The sequence below is a fragment of the Sturnira hondurensis genome, unplaced genomic scaffold (assembly GCF_014824575.4).
Source record: "Sturnira hondurensis isolate 20B ecotype Veracruz unplaced genomic scaffold, ASM1482457v3 Scaffold0020601, whole genome shotgun sequence".
NCBI classification, from domain to species: domain Eukaryota; kingdom Metazoa; phylum Chordata; class Mammalia; order Chiroptera; family Phyllostomidae; genus Sturnira; species Sturnira hondurensis.
The window spans coordinates 3,369,047-3,390,758 of record NW_028093232.1 but is presented as its reverse complement, the minus strand read 5'-3'; the positions used below and the strand labels follow the sequence as shown (position 1 = coordinate 3,390,758).

At 46.4% G+C, this 21,712-nt stretch overlaps 1 protein-coding gene and 1 long non-coding RNA gene across 5 annotated transcripts in view; one reads left to right on the top strand and one right to left on the bottom strand.

The window, feature by feature from the left end:
- TIMELESS (timeless circadian regulator) overlaps positions 1–21,712 on the bottom strand; it is a 29,191-nt gene that overhangs the window by 6,281 nt on the left and 1,198 nt on the right. Inside the window, exons 1-14 of one of the 4 annotated variants that reach the window (XM_037030036.1) lie at positions 7,948–8,058; positions 6,939–7,105; positions 6,639–6,792; positions 6,397–6,511; positions 6,239–6,301; positions 4,824–4,925; positions 4,511–4,666; positions 4,146–4,279; positions 3,837–3,924; positions 3,371–3,547; positions 2,798–3,015; positions 2,248–2,351; positions 1,937–2,106; positions 10–135 (exon numbers count right to left, since the gene is read on the bottom strand). In XM_037030036.1, coding sequence (XP_036885931.1) covers positions 10–135; positions 1,937–2,106; positions 2,248–2,351; positions 2,798–3,015; positions 3,371–3,547; positions 3,837–3,924; positions 4,146–4,279; positions 4,511–4,666; positions 4,824–4,925; positions 6,239–6,301; positions 6,397–6,511; positions 6,639–6,792; positions 6,939–7,020 — 1,689 coding nt within the window. In that variant the 5' untranslated portion in view covers positions 7,021–7,105; positions 7,948–8,058. Of the gene's footprint in view, positions 1–9; positions 136–1,936; positions 2,107–2,247; positions 2,352–2,797; positions 3,016–3,370; positions 3,548–3,836; positions 3,925–4,145; positions 4,280–4,510; positions 4,667–4,823; positions 4,926–6,238; positions 6,302–6,396; positions 6,512–6,638; positions 6,793–6,938; positions 7,106–7,555; positions 7,742–7,947; positions 8,059–21,712 lie in introns of those variants that run through there. The other 3 variants (XM_037030037.1, XM_037030034.1, XM_037030033.1) reach the window with 3 other exon arrangements.
- On the top strand, positions 15,676–19,314 carry LOC118975864 (uncharacterized). Its single transcript, XR_005064155.1, has 2 exons — positions 15,676–15,888; positions 18,848–19,314. It is a non-coding gene; the product is annotated as an uncharacterized LOC118975864 (long non-coding RNA).

Genomic DNA, 21,712 nt, shown 5'->3' with positions numbered 1-21,712 from the left:
ACTACTTACCTGGGCACAGCACTGCAGCTGCTCAGCCAGAGATGGCCACAGGGCCTCCAGGTCCCCTGGGCTATATGGGACATTTTCAGAAGCAATGGGCTTCTTTTTCTTCTTTCTTTTCTTCTTTTGTTTATTCTATGAAAAAAGAACTATCTTAGAATGGCAGGAGTGGCCCTGACCGGTGTGGATCAGTTGGTTGGGTGTCATTCTGCAAAGCTAAAGGTCACAGGTCTGGTTCCCAGTTGGGTGCATGCAAGAGGCAACTGACTGCTGTTTCTCTCTCACACTGATGTTTCTTTCTCTCTCTTTCCCCCTCCCTTCCCCTTTCTCTCTTAAAAAAAAAAAAAAAAAAGGCAAGCGAGCTAAGAAGGCCTTTCCCCATCCGTGTCTTCTCTATTATCGATTCACTAGATGTCTGAATTAGACGTTTACAGAGTGCCCACCATCTGCTACTCAAAGGCAATGGAGAAGCTGCAGTGAACAGCATATTTGCTTGCCCTTGAGGAGCTTCCAGTCCCGTGGGGCAGACACATTTCAGTGTGGACAGGACCTAAAATGTGGCTGAGCAGAAAATGCCATGGCAAAACACAGGAACAGCACTTGACTCATTTCTTGGGGTTAGGTTTCCCAAAAGCAGTGACATCTAAAGCAGAAGTCTATGGAATGAACAGATTTCCTATGAGGATAAGAAATTCTACATGAAAAGGCTTTGTAAAACACAAAGCACTTCGTAAATATAGACTACAATTTTTTCTCCTGGAAAGCAAGAGTGAGAGTCAATACCCTGCCCTGCTCCCCCAGGTCTTTGGTACAGGCGAATCAGCTGAACAACGCAGCCCTTAAGGTTCATGCTCTATTCAAAGGCCTTAAAATGACCTACTCCAAAGGTTAAGAGCTCGAGCTCTGGAGTCCAGCAGACCTGGACTGAAGCATCGACGCCAGCCATCTACCAGTGAACCCTGAACAAGCTGCGTAACCACTCTGTGCACATGTTCTAGTAGCGGTGCCTCCCCATGAAACTCTAGCACAACGTGCGACACACAGTGAACACCCAGTAAATGACATCGCCTACTGTTGCTGACAATACCACGGAGCCCTGAGTGTAAAAATGCCTTTTAGGAAAGTCTCACTGATACCGCTGCCCTTTCAAATCCAATTCTGAATGAACTTTAGGCTACAGCAAAAAAAGGCAACCCCTAGGCAAAACTTTTTACAAAGCAGAGTCCCTGTGTCTGGGGAACAAATTTCTTGAGGTTTTCTTCTTATGCCAGACTTTCCATTTATATGTCACTTTGGGCTGGTGGATAGGTATTACAAACAGCTTTAGGACTATGGAGACTGACATGAGCAACTGAGTTATTCTAACAGCAACTGATACAGTAAGAGATCCCAGACCTTCTCACTTTCAGTGTAAGGCTCTTCCCATTTCACTATAGTGCTTCAGAAGTACAGCCAGGAAATATCACCGCATAATTACTGAACTCTGTCTGCCCTGGCTGGTATGGCTCAGTGGATTAAATGCCAGCCTGCCAACCAAAGGGTCACTGGTTCAATTCCCAGTCAGGGAACAGGCCTGGGTTGTAGACTGGTGACCAGTAGGGAGTGCGTGAGAGGCAACCACACATCGATGCTTCCCTCTCTCCATCCCTTCTCCTCTCTCTAAAAAAAATAAATACAAACTTTAAAAAAATTTTTTAATTACTAAACTATAATACGAACCCCCAGAGTTAGCACATAATAAGTTCCCTGAATTATCAGAGATTAATCTAACAAAAGAAGGAAACTAAAGTAGACTCACGTCAGCAACATCTCTTGCCCCCCTAGTGCAGAGCAGCTCTAACGAATCAGCTTAAGCTACAGGAAACGGGAGGGGACAGAGCTCCTGTCCTCCAGCTTTCTCTCCCGTCTCTTTCTACATCCCGACACTGCCCCGTACCTGCACCACCAGGTTCCCTCGGCTCCGACAGAACCGTTCCAACATCCTGAGGAAGAGGTGGGTGGTTTCCACCAGGTCAACAAGGAAAGAGCGGGGCTGGTATCTCTCATCAAACTTTCGAAAGAGTGCCAAGAACAGTTCTCGATACTCCATCACGTAGAAAATGTTGTCTAGAAATGGAGAGAGAAGCATTGGAAGGACTAGTCTGGAAAGTTCAGGACAAGGAGATGGGTGATGTTGGGACTGGGAAGAGTAAAATGCTGGTCAAGAGATGGCGAAGGCCAGACTCAGACACTGTGCCAGGACCTCACTTTTGATGATGCGGCTGCTCTCCCGCACAGCCTCATCTGGCGACATGTCCATCTCATTTACTGTGGCCAGCAGCTCCTGATAGGCCTTCAGAGCCAGGTGCATCCTGTGAGTTGAGGGAAAGAGAAGGACAACTTACAGGGGTGACCAACCCATGGCCCTCAGGCCACATGCAGCCCAGAACAGCTGTTGAATGCAGCCTAACACAAAATCATAAATTTACTTAAAACCTTATGAGATTTTTTTTGAGATTATGTGTTGCAATGTATTTAATGTGTGGCCCCAAACAACTCTTCTTCCAGTGAGGCACAGAGATGCCAGAAGGTTGGACACCCCTAAGTCTTAGGATATAGGTTCATGGAAACAGTACCACTCCCCCCGAAACAGTGCCATTAAAACCCAAATGGCCAGCCAGTCCCTGCTCCCCAGCCTGACCACCTTAATCCTGAAACAGAAAAGAAAGCACCATCCAGAACTCAGGCATTCAGATTCCTATCCCGGCTAAGATGTCTGTTCATAGTCCAATTCTCATCCCAATTCTCACCCACTCACCGGCGTGCCCAGGAGGCAGCTTCCTTGCGGTCAGTCAGCATCATCTCGTAGTAGTTAGTGAGGTTCTGCTCAATGAAGTGGAAGGTACGGACACTGAGTGTCTCAGAGACCAGGCCTGGCTGGAAGGAGGCAGCCCGGTTGAAGGCCATGAAGAAAGCCAAGGCCCACATGTAATAGGTCTCATCATGCTGTTGAGCTTTCTCCCGAAGCAGGTTATCCTAACATCCAGGGAAAAAAGACCATTCTGTGACCTCGGGGCTTCCAGTTTCCTCCTGCCCCATGATAATTGGGAGGCCCCTGGACACCACGATAACAATATTCTGATTTCAAGCCTTTCTTCTTCTTCCTGGCGTCTCCACATTCACTCTCCCCTCCTCTGGAGGGATGTTTCCTGAGAGACTTTTAACCTGCTACACTTTTGACATCATCACCGACTCTCAGGGGCACCTTATATCCTTCCCACCTACTAGCCCACACTCCAGGGTCAGCTTCCCACAGGCTCCTCCCCAGGATGCCCTTCTTGCCCACCACTGGCCCTGTGACCTCTCTACTCCATCCTCCCGAGGCTCTCACCTTCACGAAGCCCATGAGCCGGTTGTAACAGTTCTCCAGGAACTCAGAGCAGAAGTCTCTGAGGAAGAGTCTCACACTGAGGGCGGAGCGGCGCTGCACGGACAGCTCCCGGGCAGCCTGGCGACGTTTAGGCACCCTTCGTGGCTGCTTTCCCAAGTCTGAACTGTAGTTTCGGAGCTGGCGGGATGGGTCGGGGATTAGAATTACTCCTAGCAACTGCCCTCCACTTGCAGCTCTTCCCACATCCCCAGTTCTGCAGTTTTCTCAAAAGAAACTCTTAGAAAGCTCTCCCCCTCGGGAACTAAGCGAAGGCAGAGGTGAAGACAATAATGCCAGAAGCCCTATTTTTCCTACAGTCTCCTACTCTGAGTCTCCTAACTGAGAAGCTTTACCTCCAGAGACATTTACCCTTAGGCTCCCCGACTCCCCGACATGGATCTCCCACCCCAGATGGGAGCACGCTCACATTGTGGAGGCCTTTGTGGAAGATGAGGTCCCTCTCTCCAATAGATTTCAACCCCTGAACAATGTAAGAGCCCCCAAATCGAGAATGCCTGCAGTGAAAACACAAAAACATAAACATAAATATAAACACTTAGGGTGAGCCTGCAATTCCCTGGAAGTTTTAACCCCATTCTCTTTCATTAGCATGTCAGAGCATGTTCTAACTACAAAAATGCTAATTGGTCACTGGCTTAAAAGTTAGCATTTCCCAGCCCCTAGCATTCCACAGCGAAGCAGCGGGACACGGCTAGAGCAGCTCCCCGCCACTCACCGGTTGCCTCGCCGAAGGGCTCGACTCTTCTTCTCCGCCATCTCTCGCTGGCGCAGCACCTCCAGTTCCGCCACATCCGTGCTCCGCTCCTGCGCTGAGCGCCCCTGTCCTACTCTTGCCAGCTGCTCTGGGTTCTAGATTTGGAACATGGAGGGAAGAGTCAGAGGATGGTCCTTCCTTATTTGGAGTCCATTCCTACTGGTGACAGTGAGCGAAATGGGATCATTGATGGGACCCTATACTCAATACGTGACTCCTCTGTCGTCCCCCTCCCCGCAGAGTTCAGCCACTATTGTACGAGTAATTGTGGCCACACAGCAGAAAAGTACATGCATGAGGGATGGGGCAATGGGCCAGGGTCTCACCTGGTCACGAAACATAAGGGAGATGATCTCGAGCACGTGTAGGCTCCACTGCTGCTCAGTGGGCGAGCTGGCCAGGAAGAGGAGAAGGTCGTCCAGGCCACTGAGGTGAACTGCCCAGAGAAGCTGGTCATGGACGCTGGCATCGTCATCGATCCTCTGAGCAGTGAGTGGTGAGGGGGGACGGGAGTCAGTCAGTCCCGCAGCCCTGCCTCGACCAAGGTTCCCCACCCAGACTTGTCAGAGGACAAAAAAGCCAAAAAGGGCAGCGCAGCCTAACCAAGCACAACTCAGACAACCCAGGACCCTTTCTCACCTTCTCCTGATCAAGGTCGGCTGGGACATGGAGAATATTTCTGACGAGGAGCAGGATCCGCTCTATCAGCAAGTTGTCTTCCTCCTGCCGTTCTTCCCAGCCCTAGTCAGAAGCAGAGTTGGAGGAAGAGGCTTGCTGGGGCCGCTCTGTGTGGTTTCAAAGACCGTTGGCCCCGAGAGAGCATGCTCTGAAAGGGGCTGGTAAGTCTCCCTGGAAAACCAGGTCATAACGCAGGGGACAGGCATGACTTGAGTCTAACAATGAGGGTCCCGCGGGAATCAGGCCTGAAATATACATTTTTGTCCTCTGAAGCCAGCTCTGCTCAGCGATAAGCCCTGTTAGTATAACCCAGACACTTGAATTCAAGGCATAAGGAGTGAAACTCCCTACTTCATAAAATATGCCTTTATAGCCATCAGGCACCTGCATGTCTCACAGACCCCAACCTGAAAAGATTTCTGTGTTTCTTTGATTGTTATCTATAGATAGCATTAGTTTTTATGACTACAGCCTGTTGGACCTTGACTGATAAGCTATGCACGTGTGCTGTATCCCCTTGCACTTCCCAACCCTAATAAAAGCCATGTCAGGGAAGGGCTGTGGGCATTCTCCACTGGAGGGAATTGCCACCCCTTTTCCTGCCGGAGCAGTAAGACTGCATCCGGGACGACTCTTTATTTCTATCTGCAGTGGCCCTGGGGAACCTCGTGGGCTGAAGTTCCCCCCAGAGGCTCTCCGTGGGAGGCATGCAACACCCACCCTGGCTGGGAGACCAAGACACAGAGGAAAATCAGGATTAAAGAGAAAGAAAAAAGCTCCCTCTCTCCTCTCTCTCTCTTCCTTCCTTCTTTTGCCTCTGTAACTTGTTTCCTGAGACCATGTAGTCCAGCTGGTTCACTTTTTCTACCTCTGTGATTTTCTTTATAACATCATATATTTCTTAGAGATTTTATTTATTTATAGAGAGAGGGGAAGGGAAGGAGAAAGAGAGGGAGAGAAACAACAACGTGTGGCTGCCTCTCACGTGCCCCCCACTGGGGACCTAACCCACAACCCAGGCATGTGTTCTGACTGGGAATCAAACCCACAACCCTTTGGATCGCAGGCCAGTGCTCAATCCACTGAGCCACACAAGCCAGGGCCTCTGTGACCCTCTAAATAAATTTTTGCTTGTATTTGGGGGGGTGCGGCAGGGAGAAAGAAATGAATGAAGAGAAGAGAAGAGAAGAGAAGAGAAGAGAAGAGAAGAAAGAAAAGAAGGACCTCAAGTAGCCCTGAGGTAGCCAGAGACAATGAGACCGTGACTGTATCTCGAAACTCAGGCTGTCCTGACAATGCTGAACCCGGTGCTCTACCCAGAGGAGGAGCAAGGTGCTAACTGTCCTTGGGATCTCAGAAGGTGGACACTCACTCACCAGCTGTAGCAGCTTATACAAGGTTTCACTGAGGACCCCAAAAGCCTTCTCACTGGCAAAAGCCTACAAAACAAGAACATGGACCTTAAGTAGCTCCCACCCTCTCCTTCCACACTGCCCCCCAATTCTGCCTCAGGGACTCTGAAGGAGAACCTCACCTCTTTGTAGGCCTGCAAGTAGGCGAGCACCTGTAGAAAATGGTGCCGGAAGTTGGGCTCCTTGGGCACACTACCAAAACAGAGCAAGGCTGGTTGGGTCAAGTTCACCATCAGCCTGGGGAAACAATGAAGGAGGGACAAGTTGTTATGTTTTCCCACCAGGCACAAACACCAAAATCTGTCAGCTTAAACACCCAACGCGGGCACGCATGTGGTAAAAGTGGAAAAGCTGGGAAAACAACCTGATAACAGCATCAAAGAGGGGCTTGTCCCGGTGGTGCTGGGTAAGGATGGGAAGAAGGTCACTCTGCAAGATCTGGGCTGCCCCCAGCTGCTGCCGCACATCTCGGGTGTCATCCTCATGCCTCAAGTAGCGGATCAGATCCTTCACACTCTCTTCAGGGACAGAACACATGCTTATACGGATCCCTGGAGGAAGCTCCACCCAGCCCAAGTGCTTTTCATACACAAGGCTTCAGAAATTCAACAGTCCTCCGCAACACAAGCAAATTTTTCACCTGTTTCCTCAAATAGGTACTCACCTATACAATCTGGTTCCTTGTGGTAAGTGTCTCCCTCCAAGTACCCAAGGGCACTACACGTGGCTAGAAGTTCGCAATTCATCTTGTACAAGTTCACACATCAGTGGAGCAGCCAGTGGAGAGATAAGTAAGGCAGGTGGACGCAGGGGAGACAAGAGTGATGAGGCCTGCAGAGACGGGGTGGGGGGGAGGGGAATAACAGTTGTAGGACCCTCTCCCTTTCAGGAGAGGGAACTACAGGACAGGGCCCTAATGCTCAGAGTATTCTCAACAAGATCCTCAAACACTTCTCTTCTGTCAGAACCAAGTGCTGTTCCCAGTCCCAGGGAAAGCTTTTAGTGAAGGCTCCTACCAAATCGAAACACCAGAGGCTCCAAGCCTAGGAATTAGGCACTTGCCCTGTGCTCTGGCCCATGGATCTGAAACCACAGAAACAGTCTGGTTCAGAGTCGAGGTGACCTTGGTTAGAGAGAGGCACCAACGTAGAGACTTTTCCCCTTAGAGAGCTCTGCAGCCTTCTGGAGGAAGGGGAGAACAAACTTCCTTCTCCCTTAAAATTGCCAGACCCAGTCCCCCTCCACAGCCTTTCCACATCCATGGTTACAGCTCTTACATACCATAAGGATTAAGAAAACCCTTACCACACAGTGATTCCACTTAGGATCTGATCTGTCGCAGGAGCCTAGAGGCTTCTGAGGCACTGGAAATGTGTAGGTGACATTCCTTCATTCTCCTCCCCAGAGTCACTCTTTAAGTTTTGGTAATCTTCCTAGAAGTCAACATCTAACAGAATGGGGTGGGGGTGGGGGAGAAGGCTAGGCACCAGTGAAATTTCCTGTCACTCTCCCCAGGAGAACCATCTTCCTTTCCTGAAGCATGCTACCTTTTAACTAAGATCCCTAAGCCTTCATCCTTCATCAGACGATCAAGTAAGCACAGACACAAAACTCCAGATGTTTCAGTAGCTGACACTAATAACGCAGACCCACACAAACACACTGCATTTAACTGCCCTGATTCTGTAAAAACAGGAAATATCCATCACTCCTGTCCCCTTGGCACAATCAGCCATGCTGCTCTTAGCTGTGGCAGCTTCCTCTAAAAAGACCTTTCTCTCTCCCATATCTCCAGGCCAAGCCACCCCAGTGCCCCTGAAGGAAATGTGCAGTATCCTGAGACCTAAGGTTTAATGCCTGATGTTATCTCCCAGCTTTTTATTAGCTGGTCCACTCCTCCAGCTGCCTGCTATCCCTCTACACCTACCCAGTGCTGACCTACTTCCTGACTGCTCAGCCCTGCAAGAGTGAGCCAGTAAACACTCAATGATAAGACCAGAAAGACTGAAGGGAGACTTCCCCTGGCTGCCCTTTCTCATGGGATTGTGCACCCTGAGACCGGGACAATCTTTGACTCTTCTCAAAGACATACCCAACTTTTTCAGACAAACCACTGGAATGGCAGATAGGTGCTCACATGCATGCACTTGCTCTCTCTCTGTCTCTCTGTCTCTTTCTCTCACACACACACACACACACACACTGATGGTTCCCCTGTCTGTACTTTCCAAGTAGCAGCCTAGGAAGCTGACAAGACAGCAGAGCTGGTTAGAAAGATGCTGAGTCAGCACATCCTCCTCAAAACAAGACACACCACCACCACACTCTGGCACTAAAAGGGGTGAAATGATAGAGTCTTCTAACAGCAGAGACAAAGCCATGTGTGAAAGGCTCCCTGACAGATAACCTCACACTTCCTCTCAGCTTCCCTCCCCCATAGTAGGCCAATTAATTCTAAGTATAGATTAAATATTTTAAAAGTTGGTCCCAGCAGAGCACTCAAACCTGAAAGGCAAACGTAACAGAGGTGATAACAGCTACCTGTTACCTGGCTACCAAAATAAGGGGCAGGGTGGGGGGTGGAGAGGAAAGCAGATAGGGAGGGAGCCACCCTTGTAGACAGAAGGGAAGAGGTTCTGTAAGAGAAACAGGACTTCGGGCTCTAATGCCCTGCAGGGCTTGGTTTTTAGAAAACATTTTATTTACTTATTTTTAAAGTGAGAGGAAGGAAGAGAGCATGAAGAGGAGAGAAACACTGATCAGTTGCCTCTTGCACACCAGGGACCTGGTCTGTAACTCAGGCATGTGCCCTGACTGGGACTCGAACTGCCACCCTTTCAGTTTGTGGGAGAACGCCCAATCCCTGAGCCACATCAGTCTGGGCTAATCCCGTGCAGTTTTGTTTTGTTTTAAGATTTTATTTATTTATTTTTAGAGAGATGGGAAGGGAGGAAGAAAGAGAAGGAGAGAATCATCAGTATGTGTTTGCCTCTCACATGCCCCCAACTGGGTACCTGGCCCACAACCCAGGTATGTGCCCTGACTGGGAATTGAACTGGTGATCCTTTGCTTCACAGTCTGGTGCTCAATCCCATGAGCCACACCAGACAGGGCCCCATGCAGTTTTGCCAAAACCAGAGAGCAACAGGAAAAGTAGAGAAAGAAATGGGTCAAGTGACCTAAAAAGTAAAGCTCCCAGGCCAGGAGTCATGAGGCCAGCTGGCAGTCTTGGGCCTATTCATTAGAACTGGAATAAAAAAACTCTCAACAGGAGTTTCAGCACTCCCTGGTGAAAACACTATTACAGTAAAAAGCAGCCAGGGAGCTGCCGATATGGCTCAGTTGGTTGGAGCATCGTCCCATGGGTTTGATTCTTGATCAGGGCACATACCCAGGTTGTGGATTTGATCCCCAGTCGGGGTATGTGGGAGAAGGCAACCAAGTTGATGATGTGTCTCTCTTTCTCTCTCCCTCTTCCTCTTTCTTTATAAGCAATGAAAAAATATCGTCGAGTGAGGATTAAAAAAAATGAAAAGAAAAAAAAAAGCAGCCAGGGACAGAAAACTTACAGTTCATTCCTTTTTCATACAGTTAACCAGAAGCTACTCATCTAGTTTCTCTCGCCTCATCTTCCTCTCCTAGATCACTGGTAGTCTGACTGTCTTATATCTCCATCACACACACCCATCTAACCCACCACTTCTTAGGTCCATGGCTTGGTTGCCTCTTCTGACTGACTATTCCTTACTCTCCAGAAATTTACACACACATATTCCAAGACAGAAAGCCCCACCATGTTCTCCAGACCTTCACTCAGTTTTTTCCCTTCTTCTGTAAGGTCCATCCTCCTCCCTTAACTCCAAGAGTTGTAAACCTCTCTGACCCTCAGGATCAGCTCAAATGCCACCCCTGATTCCCTGAAGGTTTCCCTGACAGCCTACGGCAGGACGGGGTGAGGGCACATATATGTACTTTCTCCTCCAGCACTACACTACTCTTTTACACCATAATTACCCAGAATACATTTTTTCTCCTCTGCTAAAGACTGTCTTATGCATTTCTGCACGCACTGAGTTTCTCTCACATGGGAAATATTCAAGAAAAACTCATACTTGCTTCCTGGTGCAATAGAAAGAACAGTAACAACGGTCAGCAAAGTGGGGTCAGCATCCTGGCTTTACTGTCTACCTGTTTGTTCTTCAGCAAGGTAGTCTTGGCTTACTGATCTGAAAAATGAGGAAAAATTTCTGAAAAATCTGAGAAAAATGTGGCAGCCATGGAGGTTGCTGCTCAGATTTTAAGGGCTTGCCATTCACCTGCAAAGCACGAGGCTAATGGGCAGCACCTCCGGACTCCCCCGGCCCTGCTCTTTCCCGGCAGCCTCCAGTTAATGATGAAGCTCAGAGGACACGGGCAATTTCTGTCCGACAGAGACTCCAGGCAATCCTTGCTGCAGGTCTCCCACGGGCTGGGCTGAGATAGTCACATCTGCCTTGCAGTCTGAGGTTTTCCCTGCCCCCATCGGCTCCCCTCTTTTATGGTTACTGTGTTGTGAGAATCCAATTAAGTTACATTAAAGAACATTGTAAATTGTGATGGATAATACAAAACTAAATTAAAAGTTAGTGGTTCCATGCTTTATGACTTCATGTACCAGTATATATCCCCCCCCAAAGTGGGAAAACCATCTTAACTTGACTGGTAATGGGGACATTAAAAATACAAACACTTTTGCCCTGGCTGGTGTAGCTCAGTGGATTGAGCGCGGGCCTGCGAACCACACGATTGCGGTTCGATTCCCAGTCAGGGCACATGCCTGGGTTGCAGGCCAGTTCCCAGCAGGGGATTCACAAGGGGCAACCATACATTGATACTTCTCTCCTTCCCTTCCCCTCTAAAGATAAATAAATAAAATTTTTAAAAATGCAGTTTAAAAAAATACAAGCACTTTTTAACCCCCCCCCAGCTGTGGCTCTGGCTGATGTGGCTCAGTGGATTGAGCACGGGCCTGCCAACCAGAGGATCGTGATTTGATTCCCAGTCAGGGCACATGCCTGGGTTATAGGTCAGTTCCCAGCAGGGGGCACACAAGAAGCAATCATACATTGATATTTCTCTCCCTCTCTCCTTCCCTTCCCCTCTAAAGATAAAAAAAAAAAAAAATCCAGCCATGGATGGTATGACTCAGTGGATTGAGCCACCAGCCTGCAAACCAAAAGGTCTCTGGTTGGAACGCCAGTCAGAGCATGTACCTGGGTTGTGAGACCTGCCTGGGACCTGCCCTGTTGGCAGGCCCCCAGTAGGGGGCGTGCAAGAGGCAACAGATAGATGTTTCTCTCCCTCTCCCCATCTCTAGACATGAATACCTCCCCCACTAACATCTCATAACACCATTGTTTCATCAAAAAAAAGTTTAATGTAAAAAATATGTATGCTACAATCTCATCCATGTCCTTCCTTTAAGGTGTATAATAACCAAGTCTTCATGAAAAACTCCCTAAATTGCCCTTATTTTTCTCAATTTCCCTCAGGATGATAGAAATGTTATTACAGACTAGTACTGTGCCTATCTGGCACTTAGACATTATTCATTTGTATATGTATATTCTATTTACAGAATAAAAGTCATAAATCAGCCCAATAAAAGGAAGGCTCCACGAGGACTAGGTTTCATTTTATTCTCTTTATTGTTGCGTTCCTTGACACCTAGAATAGAGCTGGGCATATGGAGGGCATGTGATACTTATTTTCTGAATGACTATTTTGCATCAACATATTATCTTGAGCCATACTCTTTGGGACCAGTGAGACCATATGAGGGAATATAACCCCCCCAAATAATCCAAAAAGAGAAAAGAAATCACTTCTACAAAAACAAAAACGAAACCACTTCCTAGTCCACTCCAGTTTACAAAATGCTTCCACAGCATCACTGCACTTTGATCTGAACCCCACAACAGTCCCGAGTGATGGATACAAAGTATCGCCATTTTACAAGGGAAGAAACAGGCTCAGAGAGAGAATAAACACTCCAATAGGATATTTATTATAGATGGGTCATCTTTAATGGTAAAGCCTTGGAGACAACCCAGATATCCCAAACCTGCGGAAGAGCTAGGAAAACTTTGTAATATTAATAAACTGTGCATCACATGAAAACCATGCAAACAAAAATTCAAAAGCTACATTAAAAAGGGCGCAGAGTAGAATAGTCACAATAACCATACAAATACATGAATGATCTGAAGCAGATGAGGGATCTCAGAAATTACTAATAAAGATAGTGCTTCTATTTTAAAAATCCAGGTAATTCATTGTTTTTAACTCTTTTTGGTGACTTCAACAAACACAGCAAAGGCAGCCACGGCTGTTCTCCCAGGCTTTCTCTCCCATCCCCCTTCCTAGCCCAAAGGTGGGCTGGCAGACGGAGGTATTGCTGTTCACTGCTTCCACCAGAGATGGGGAAACCTCTTCTGCTTCACTCAAAGTATACGATCTCCCTCCCCAGCCTTTCATCTTGTGTTTTTTCCATCTCCCACTGTTAGTGAGTTTTGAAACAGCCCAAAATCTTGTATTTTTGTGAACATCACGGCCAACCCTGCTGCAGAGACAAGAGAGTGGGGTCCCACTGTAGTTACCTCCACCAAATCCTTTCCTCCTACTGAGGCGGAAAAGGAGAAGCCACATGTGCTGTTTCCAGACGACTGAACAGAACAGATACACTAAAGCCTATCATTTCTCTGTTCCAATCAAAGCACTTTGCTCCACTTCCTGAGTTTTCTACTTCGAAAAGAATTCCCCCCAGGACACCTCTTCACCCACAACAGAGGCAAAACAGAACCGGCCATTCTAGCTTGCCAAAGAGCCAATAGAAAAAAGAAGTTCTCCTGGACATTTCATTTCAGGAGATTTTGTTTCATTTTGTTTTACTGTTGTTCATGTACGGTTATCTCCATTTCTTGCCCAATGCTTTGTTTTGTTTAAATACAGACTGGTATAAAGTAGTGTTTCCAAAACTTCTGGATTTTATGGATGAGTCTTTCATCTTTTATTTTTTTAATTTAGGAAGACTAACATAAGGTTGCCAATTTTAAATTGTGTAACTTACGGACACGCACAACGATAAGAACAAGAGCCAAGCATGCACTGCCGGTATGACTGTTGAAGGCGAGGCTGCCGTGGAAAATGTTTGGCAGTTCCTCAAAACGAGTTACATGTCACATGTTACCTGTAACCCCACTTCTAGGCATGCATCTGAGAGAAACGACAAGTATGTCCACACAACAACTTACAGTATAAGTACTGTAAGTACTTACTGCAAGTACTTACAGTACTTGCGCACGTTCACAGCAGCACTATTTATACTCATCAAAATGTGGAAAAACCCAAATGGCAATCGACTGATGAGTAAACAAAAAGTGGTATATCTATACAATGGAATACTATTCAACAATAAAAAGAAATGAAGTCCTAGCTGGTATGGCTCAGTGGACTGAGTGCCAGCCTGCAAACTCAATTTGATTCCCAGTCTAGGACACTTGCCTAAATTGTTGGACAGGTCTCCAGTAGGGGGTGCACGCGAGGCAACCACACACTGATGTTACTCTCCCTCTCCCTTCTTTCCTGTCTCAAAAAAAAATTTTAAACCCTGAACAAAAGAAAAAAATGAAAAACCAAAACTTGTAAACATTGCATTCAGTGAAAGAAGACAGACACAAAAGGTCACATATTACATGATTCCATTTACATGAAATGTCCAGAACAGGCAAATCCATAAGGACAGAAAGTAAATTAGTGGTTGCCAGGGACTGGGGTGAGGAGGGGTCGGGTGTCGCTGCTCAGTAGGTGTGTACGGGGTTCTTCTGGGGGTGATAAAAATATTCTAAAATCAGATAGTGGGTAATGGTTGAGAAACTCTAAATTATATACTGTAAAAGGGTAAATTTTATGGTATGTAAATTATATCTCAATACAGACGTTATAAAAAACACCCCACACAATTGTTATACACTCTGTTTTCACTACTTAAGTGTTGGGAACCTCCCTGCCTGGTTTCAGAAGCTGTAACCCCCCCATGACTAAGGCTGAGTGAGCGACCTTTAGACCATAAGCCACTAAGGACACAAAGCTTATCTCCCTGGCAGGGGCGCTGCCTCTGCCCCTTTTATTTCACCCTGCCTGGCCCCTAATGCTTGATCAGTTAGCCAGTGATGGGTAAGATTCCCCAAGGGGGAAATGACCTAAGATAGGCATGATCACAGGGAGCCCCCAGGGAAGGACTTGGGGGGCTATAGCAAAAGGGGGTGATGGGCCCCCAGCCCTCAACTTTGACTTAACCTGAGTCCTCATTCTGTCTGCCAGAAGTCTCCTAATCTCTTGGCTGCCTAACTTCCCCTGCATGACTTAAGCCCGAAACAATTTCAGAGGGTGGTACAGCCTGTGCTGGAAAGGGTGGGTTCCCCCGGTGGTAGGGCCTAAGAAAGAATATATAAAATCCTGTGAAACTTGCTTTGCTGAGAATGTCTTCAATTAAATGATAAGGGTCCGAGCAGGAAATGGGTTTGTTTCCCAAAGCTTTGTAGTCCTTTAGCTAACAGACCCTAACTCAGAATAGGCCCTCGTAGTTCTTTGTATGTTATCTATTGTTTGATCCTTACTGTCTGACAATGATTAATCAGCTTTACCTGTATTCCTGTGCAAAATGAACCTAATAGGCCCTGGCTGGTGTAGCTCAGTGGATTGAGCGCAGGCTTGTGAACCAGAGTATCGCGGTTTGATTCCCAGTCAGGGCACATGCCTGGGTTGCAGGCCAGTTCCCAGCAGGGGATGCATGAGAGGCAACCATACATTGATATTTCTCTCCCTCTCTCCTTCCCTTCCCCTCTAAAAATAAATAAATAAAATCTTTTAAAAAATGAACCTAATAAAAGCCCACTGAGGAAAAGGCTCTTGGTTCTTCTCCTTCAAGAGATTGGCCACCTTTCCTCCCCAAGCAGATCATGTCTTGATAGACTCATTCTCATCTGTGGTGGCCATGGGGTGGGTGGGGGAGCCTGCAGGCAGAACCCTCCCATGGGTAAACACTCCCAAAACTAAGGACAAAAATCTCAGGATAAAGCAGTCTTTTAATCTGATAAATTTGATTTTCTGAAAACACTAATTACAGTGTACTTTCACATTTTGTCATTGACAGATGAGAATTTTGCCAAACATCTTAGACCCAGCAGAGGTGGACATTTAAAAGTGATGTTACATAGTTACTTTCCCCACCAAATATAAGTACCAAGTAGTTCAGATGAAGCAATATTCATTTGAAACTAATACTCATAGGCCTCAAAATGTAAGAATTAAAGGAAAACAAAATAAACTATTAAATACACTTGCCATTCAAAAGAGAAAATTAACTCACTTCTTGAAAATGAAATAAAGCCGAAGAAGAAACTACCCCAAACCAACCCTGTTTGAAGAACTAGTTTTGAGAATCACTAATATGAAGAGAATTGAGGCAGAATGATAAGAAGCTAGGAAAATCCCTTGACAAGCAGAGTGGGAAAACTGAGACAGAGAGCTGACCTAACTGGCAGAACAAAGTACAGGCAGATACAGGTCACTGGGTGCGTAGCAACAGGCAAAACCAGAGTCGGAGGACGCACCCAGGGTGGCCAGTCCTCCCCTGGCATATCTCCAGTGCTGACGGTATAGTTTAGACCCCCCACCCTTTCCTCCCTAGAGATAACATCTAAGCCTCAGCTGTATTTTAGCTCCAGGCCCAGAAAAGCAGCAAAACCATGCAGGTGACGTCAGGACCAGCTGTGTTGTGTAATGAGCCCCTGAAAGGGGCCCTGGAAAAGCTGATGGAAGCTATTCTATTGAGATCTTCCCTGAGATCCCCTTATAGTCCCCACCTTTGGAAAGGAGACAAAACCCCATGAGACAAAGAAGTCAGCACACCCTCCTTGGAGCATGACCACTTGATTCTCCTTTTCTTTTTTTAATATATTTTATTGATTATATCATTACAGTTGTTCTATTTCCCCCTTCATTTCCCTCCACACTGTGCACCCCTCCCCCACCATTCCCACCTTTAGTTTATGACCACTTGTCTCAAGTTCTTTAGATTCTATATTTCCCCTACTATTCTTGTCCTTCCCTCTATCTATTTTCTACCTACCGTCTATGCTATTTTCTGTACCTTCTCCCCCCTTCTCCTCCTCCCACTCCCCTGTTGCTAACCCTCCATGTGTTCTTCATTTCTATGGTTCTGCTCCTGATCTAGCTGTCCTCTTGGTTTGCTTTAGTTTTAGGTGTGGTTGTTAACAACTGTGAGTTTGCTGTCCTTTCACTGTTCATATTTTTCATCTTCTTTTTCTTATATAAGTCCTTTAACATTTCATATAATAAGGGCTTGGTGATGATGAACTCCTTGAATTTGATCTTATCTGAGAAGCACTTTGTCTGTCCTTCCATTCTAAATGAAAGCTTTGCTGGATAAAACAATCTTGGCTGTAGGTCTTTGGATTTCATGACTTGGAATACTTCTTTCCAGCCTCTTCTTGCCTGTGAGGTCTCTTTTGAGAAATCAGCTGACAGTCTGATAAGAACTCCTTTGTAGGTGACTGTCCCATTCTCTCTTGCTGCTTCTAGGATTCTCTCCTTCATTTTCATCTTGGCTAATATAATTATGATGTGCCTTGGTGTGTTCCTTCTTGCGTCCAACTTCTTTGGGACTCTCTGAGCTTCCTGGATTTCCTGGAAGTCTATTTGCTTTGCCAGACTGGGGAAGTTCTCCTTTATTATTTGTTCAAATAAGTTTTCCACTCATGGCTGTTCCTCTTCCCCTTCTGGTACCCCTATAATTAGGATGCTGGAACGTTTAAAGATGTCCTGGAGGGCCCTGGCTGGCGTAGCTCAGTGGATTGAGCGTGAGCCTGTGAACCACACGGTCGCGGTTCAATTCCCAGTCAGGGCACATGCCTGAGTTGCAGGCCAGTTCCCAGCAGGGGACTCACGAGAGGCAACCATACATTGATGTTTCCTTCTCTCCTTCCCTTCCCCTCTAATGATAAATAAATTTTTAAAAATCTTAAAAAAAAAACAGAAAAACAATAGTTTAAGCTCTGGCTGGTGTAGCTCAGTGGATTGAGTGCGGGCCTGCGAACCAGACAATTGCGGTTCGATTCCCAGTCAGGGCACATGCTTGGTTGCAGGCCAGTTTCCGGGAGGGGCCAGTTCCCTGCAGGGGATGCACAAGAAGCAACCATACATTGATGTTTCCTTCCTCTCTCCTTCCCTTCCCCTCTAAAGATAAATAAATAAATAAAATATTTATAAAAAAAAAGATGTCCTGGAGGTTCCTAAGCCTCTCCTCATTTTTTTGAATTCTTGTTTCTTCATTCTTTTCTGGTTGGATGTTTCGTTCTTCCTTCTGGTCCACTCCATTGATTTGAGTCCCAGTTTCCTTTCCATCATTATTGGTTTCCTGTGCATTTCCCTTCATTTCAATTAGTTTAGCTTTCATATGTTCCTCTAATTTGTGACTATAATCAGCCAGTTCTGTGAGCATTCTGATCACCAGTATTTTAAACTGTGCATCGGAGAGGTTTTCTATTTCTTTTTCACTTAGAGTTATCGGCTCTGGGGCTTTGAGTTCTTCTCAAGCCATATTTTGGACTGTTCGTGCCTGTTACGTATGAGGAGCGGAGCCCTAGGTGTTCACCAGGGCAGGGCAACTCAGTTGCTGGGTTGTAATGCTGTATGTAGGGGTGGGGTCAGAGGACAGCAATGGCGGTCCCCTCTGCCGCCTCCCACCACTGGGGCCGCACAGTCCATCCCACTGCATGCGAATGTGCGACCACAGTCAGCCCGCCACCTTGCGCACTCACTGGGTTCGCCACTGGGGCCTGCGCGGTCTGTCTCACTGCTCACTCCTCTGCTGGTTTATCTGCGCACGAATGTGTGACCGTGGTTAGCCTGCCCTGCACCCTCACTGGGTCCTCGATGCTACCCCGGCTGCCTGCATGTCTGGGTCAGGGGATCTTTCCTACCCAAACCCTGCTCCGCTGCTGGCTCCACCCCTCTTACTGGTCCTGGTTGATCTGTTGGGTTCGTTGTTGTCGGACTTCCATATAGTTCAATTTTCTGTACTTTGGCTGCGTCTTTGTTTACTAAACCTTTGTTGTGTTCAAACTTGGTTGTGGGAGAAGGCACACTGTTTCCACCTACGCCTCCATCTTGGCAGAAGTCCTTGATTCTCCTTTTCAAGTAAATTTTCTTTCTATTAAACTCTAAGGGTCCCCACAAAGCTTGTAACCAGGGGAGCAATGAGCAGAGGCAGGCAGCTAGTTCAGGGCTAACACTCTGACCCTGTCTCTAAGGCCCCCTTTTCTCTGACTTTCCAGTGAGCTGACAGCAGCCGTGCCTTAGCTCCTTTCGTTTCCAGAAGCCAAAGCAATCCCACCAGGCTCTCCTGCAGATTCTACAGTCCTAGGCCTGCCCTTGTTTTGCTGTCCCCAGCTTTAACAAGCACACTCAATATCAGCTGGGCTCGTCTCATGAAATCTCCTCTGCACGAAGTCAAGAACCTGCATATTCCCAGCTGGCCCAAGGCAGACTCGCTCTGGGCTCAGTTCCCTTTGGTAACCGTGACATTTGGCATTTGAATTCCAGTACTAAGCTGGTGATCTTTGAGCATGTGGCTTAATCTAAACCTCAGTTTCCTTATCAGTATACTGAGAAAATAAATGGGGACGTTTAAATGAGTTCACGGCAAGCAGTGCTCCTTACTTAAAGTACGGTCTGCAGACCATTGCTGACACACACTGTTCAAGGTCTGCATCAAGTTAAGTACAAAAACAAAGCATAAGCGTGTAGAACATCTCACAGAAGTTTAAGTTAGTTTTGTTGAATCAAATAATAAAGCCTATATTTTGCATGTTTTTCATACAGAAAATGAGAAAAGTTTTTCTAGTAGTAGTTCTATCATTTTACAAAAGTGCTTTTATGTCAATCATATCTTGATAAAGCTGGAGGCAAAAAAAAAAGGAATGATCTGCAACAATTTGGTAGTGGGGTGGGGGGCACCCTACCTGGTCCTTCATCAGAATAATTTCAGAAGCACTGGTATCCACCCAGTGCTTTTCTGAGTGGGAAGCACAAAGGAAGAGCTCTCAAAACATTAACGTCCTCGCTCCATCTTCTGGGCTCCACAGTCACTAAGTGCTTACAGAAGAGCCTTCTCGGCAAAAGATGATGTTGTGCCAGTGCAGTGGTGGCACCAAAAAATTCTACTGCAGAAATAAAACCCACATAATATGGAACATACAATGTAAAGGACAGTAGAGACTCTAAATAAGTGATAGTGAAAAAGAAATTCTGGAAAACTAGGGCTCTTTTCAGGAGACAGTGGCCACGGAGGTTTTGTCCAAGGAGGTTTTGTCCAAGGAAGTGCAATTAGAACTGGACTTTAGAAGGCTGCATAGGATTTGGGCAGCCAGGAGGAGGCACATTTAGGCAGAAAACTGCCAGAACAAAAGCAGAGACAGAGCCAGTATGAATAGGTGTGTCTAACAGGAAAGCAACAGAAAGGAAGCTGGAACCTGCTTTATGAAAAATCTTGTCTTTGTCTATCAATTCAAGGATTTAGAACACAGATCAGGGAATCACTGAAGATCTCTGAGCTGAAGAACAGAACGATCAGATCGGGGTAGCACAAAGCAGGACCACAGACTCCACCATTCTATCACTACACACACCACTCCGTGGTTTCAGTCTTTTTCCCTTTCATTGCACTCACCCCCAAGAGATCCCAACCTCAGATCAGTGAAACCACCCGCTTTCTAGGATCTTAAATCTTGAGTCAGATTTGCTGGAAAAAAACCAAACAATCCCGCATAGTGATACACAACTAACGTGCAGTTTCCAACCTGAATGGGGCTCTCAGCCTGGCACAGCAAATCTTTTCAGGGTTCCTGGTCCACTCCCTCTTCTTTTTCCCCTGAGGACAGCTGTTCCTACCTTGCACCATTATCCTCCAGCCCCTTTACTCCACTTCTTCCCACATACCTCCCACCTGATCTCCCTGCCTCCTTCCTCTTAGGAACTGAGGTCATCAGACATGAACTCCCTCCACCCAAGTCTAAAAACATACATATTTCAAATGTCTACCCTGACCTCTTAGCTTCTAATATAAGCCCTCTGTTTGTACGACTGACAATCACTTTCTGTCCTGTAGTTGGTTATTTCTCTTTTGTTTCCAATCATCTCTTTATACAAACCCCGCCCCCATGAGTTGCTCAAAGCTCTTCCTCATCTTAGGCATGGAACGCCTAAAAAAAAAAACAACACCTTTCCTTGGCTCCATATTAGCTGCTCCTCCTCTCCCTAATGCCAATACTCCGCAGGTTTGCACCTTTACTCCTCCTCTTTACACAGCCTCCTTGCACAAATTCACCCACACCCCCATCTTCAACTACCATCTCTGAACCAAAGGCAAGGGGGGGGGGCGGAGTCTACATCAGGAGAAATATTTACCTTTCACTTTAGTACTGTTTGAATTATCTACCATTAGCATGCACAACTAAACAAAACTAGCTCAGTGGACACGAATGCTTACAATACAAAGTCCTTCAAGATCTATCTGTTTTTAAGCTTCTCCCTCAAAACACCCCTCCGTCTGGCCCTGGAGTCTACCCAATCATCTTTTAAGACTGCCTAAATGGCATTCCCTCCTGCCTTCTCCAGATAGAACAGACCTCTCCTTTATGCCATTTAATAAAGTTCTGTAATGGAATTTACAGCTCCTGTTGTACATAACACTTAAAGAGATTATTTAAAATGTCTGTCTCCCTCCATTAGCCTTAGATTCCCTAAAGGCAGGAATTGTTTCTTATTCACCTTTGAATATTCAGTCTAGTTACTAAATCACAGTGGTGGGGGATGGGCAGGGATGAGGGGAAGGCCTGCATAAGACTGTGCTGCAATGCTCATCAGGTGATTCTAACTCAATCCCTGTTAACAATAGCACTGTTATATAAACTCCTTGAGATCAGGAATCACTGTGTTCACCACAATGTAGATACTTAATGTATGGTTTCTAATCTGAGCCCAAGCAGACAACTTTCAAAGTTGAGGAAGGAAAAGTTAGGGCTGAAGATGTGGAGGCATCAGGATATGTCAGAATAGTGTGTGAAGTTGTGGAAGTAGACAAGCTTACCAAACACAGTTTGGAGTGCAGAGGAAGAAAGCCAAAGCAGACTTCTTTGTCACCCTGTAACTGCAAAGGACTCATTTACATGTGTTCTTCCTTCCAGACTGAGCTCCTCAAGGGCAGGAACTCTATCCAGTTCATCTCTGGCCACTTGACACTGAGTACAGTACAGTGCAAGATACATGTTAGGAGCTCAGGAACCTTTGATTGAGTTGTACCAGTGCCACTGATAA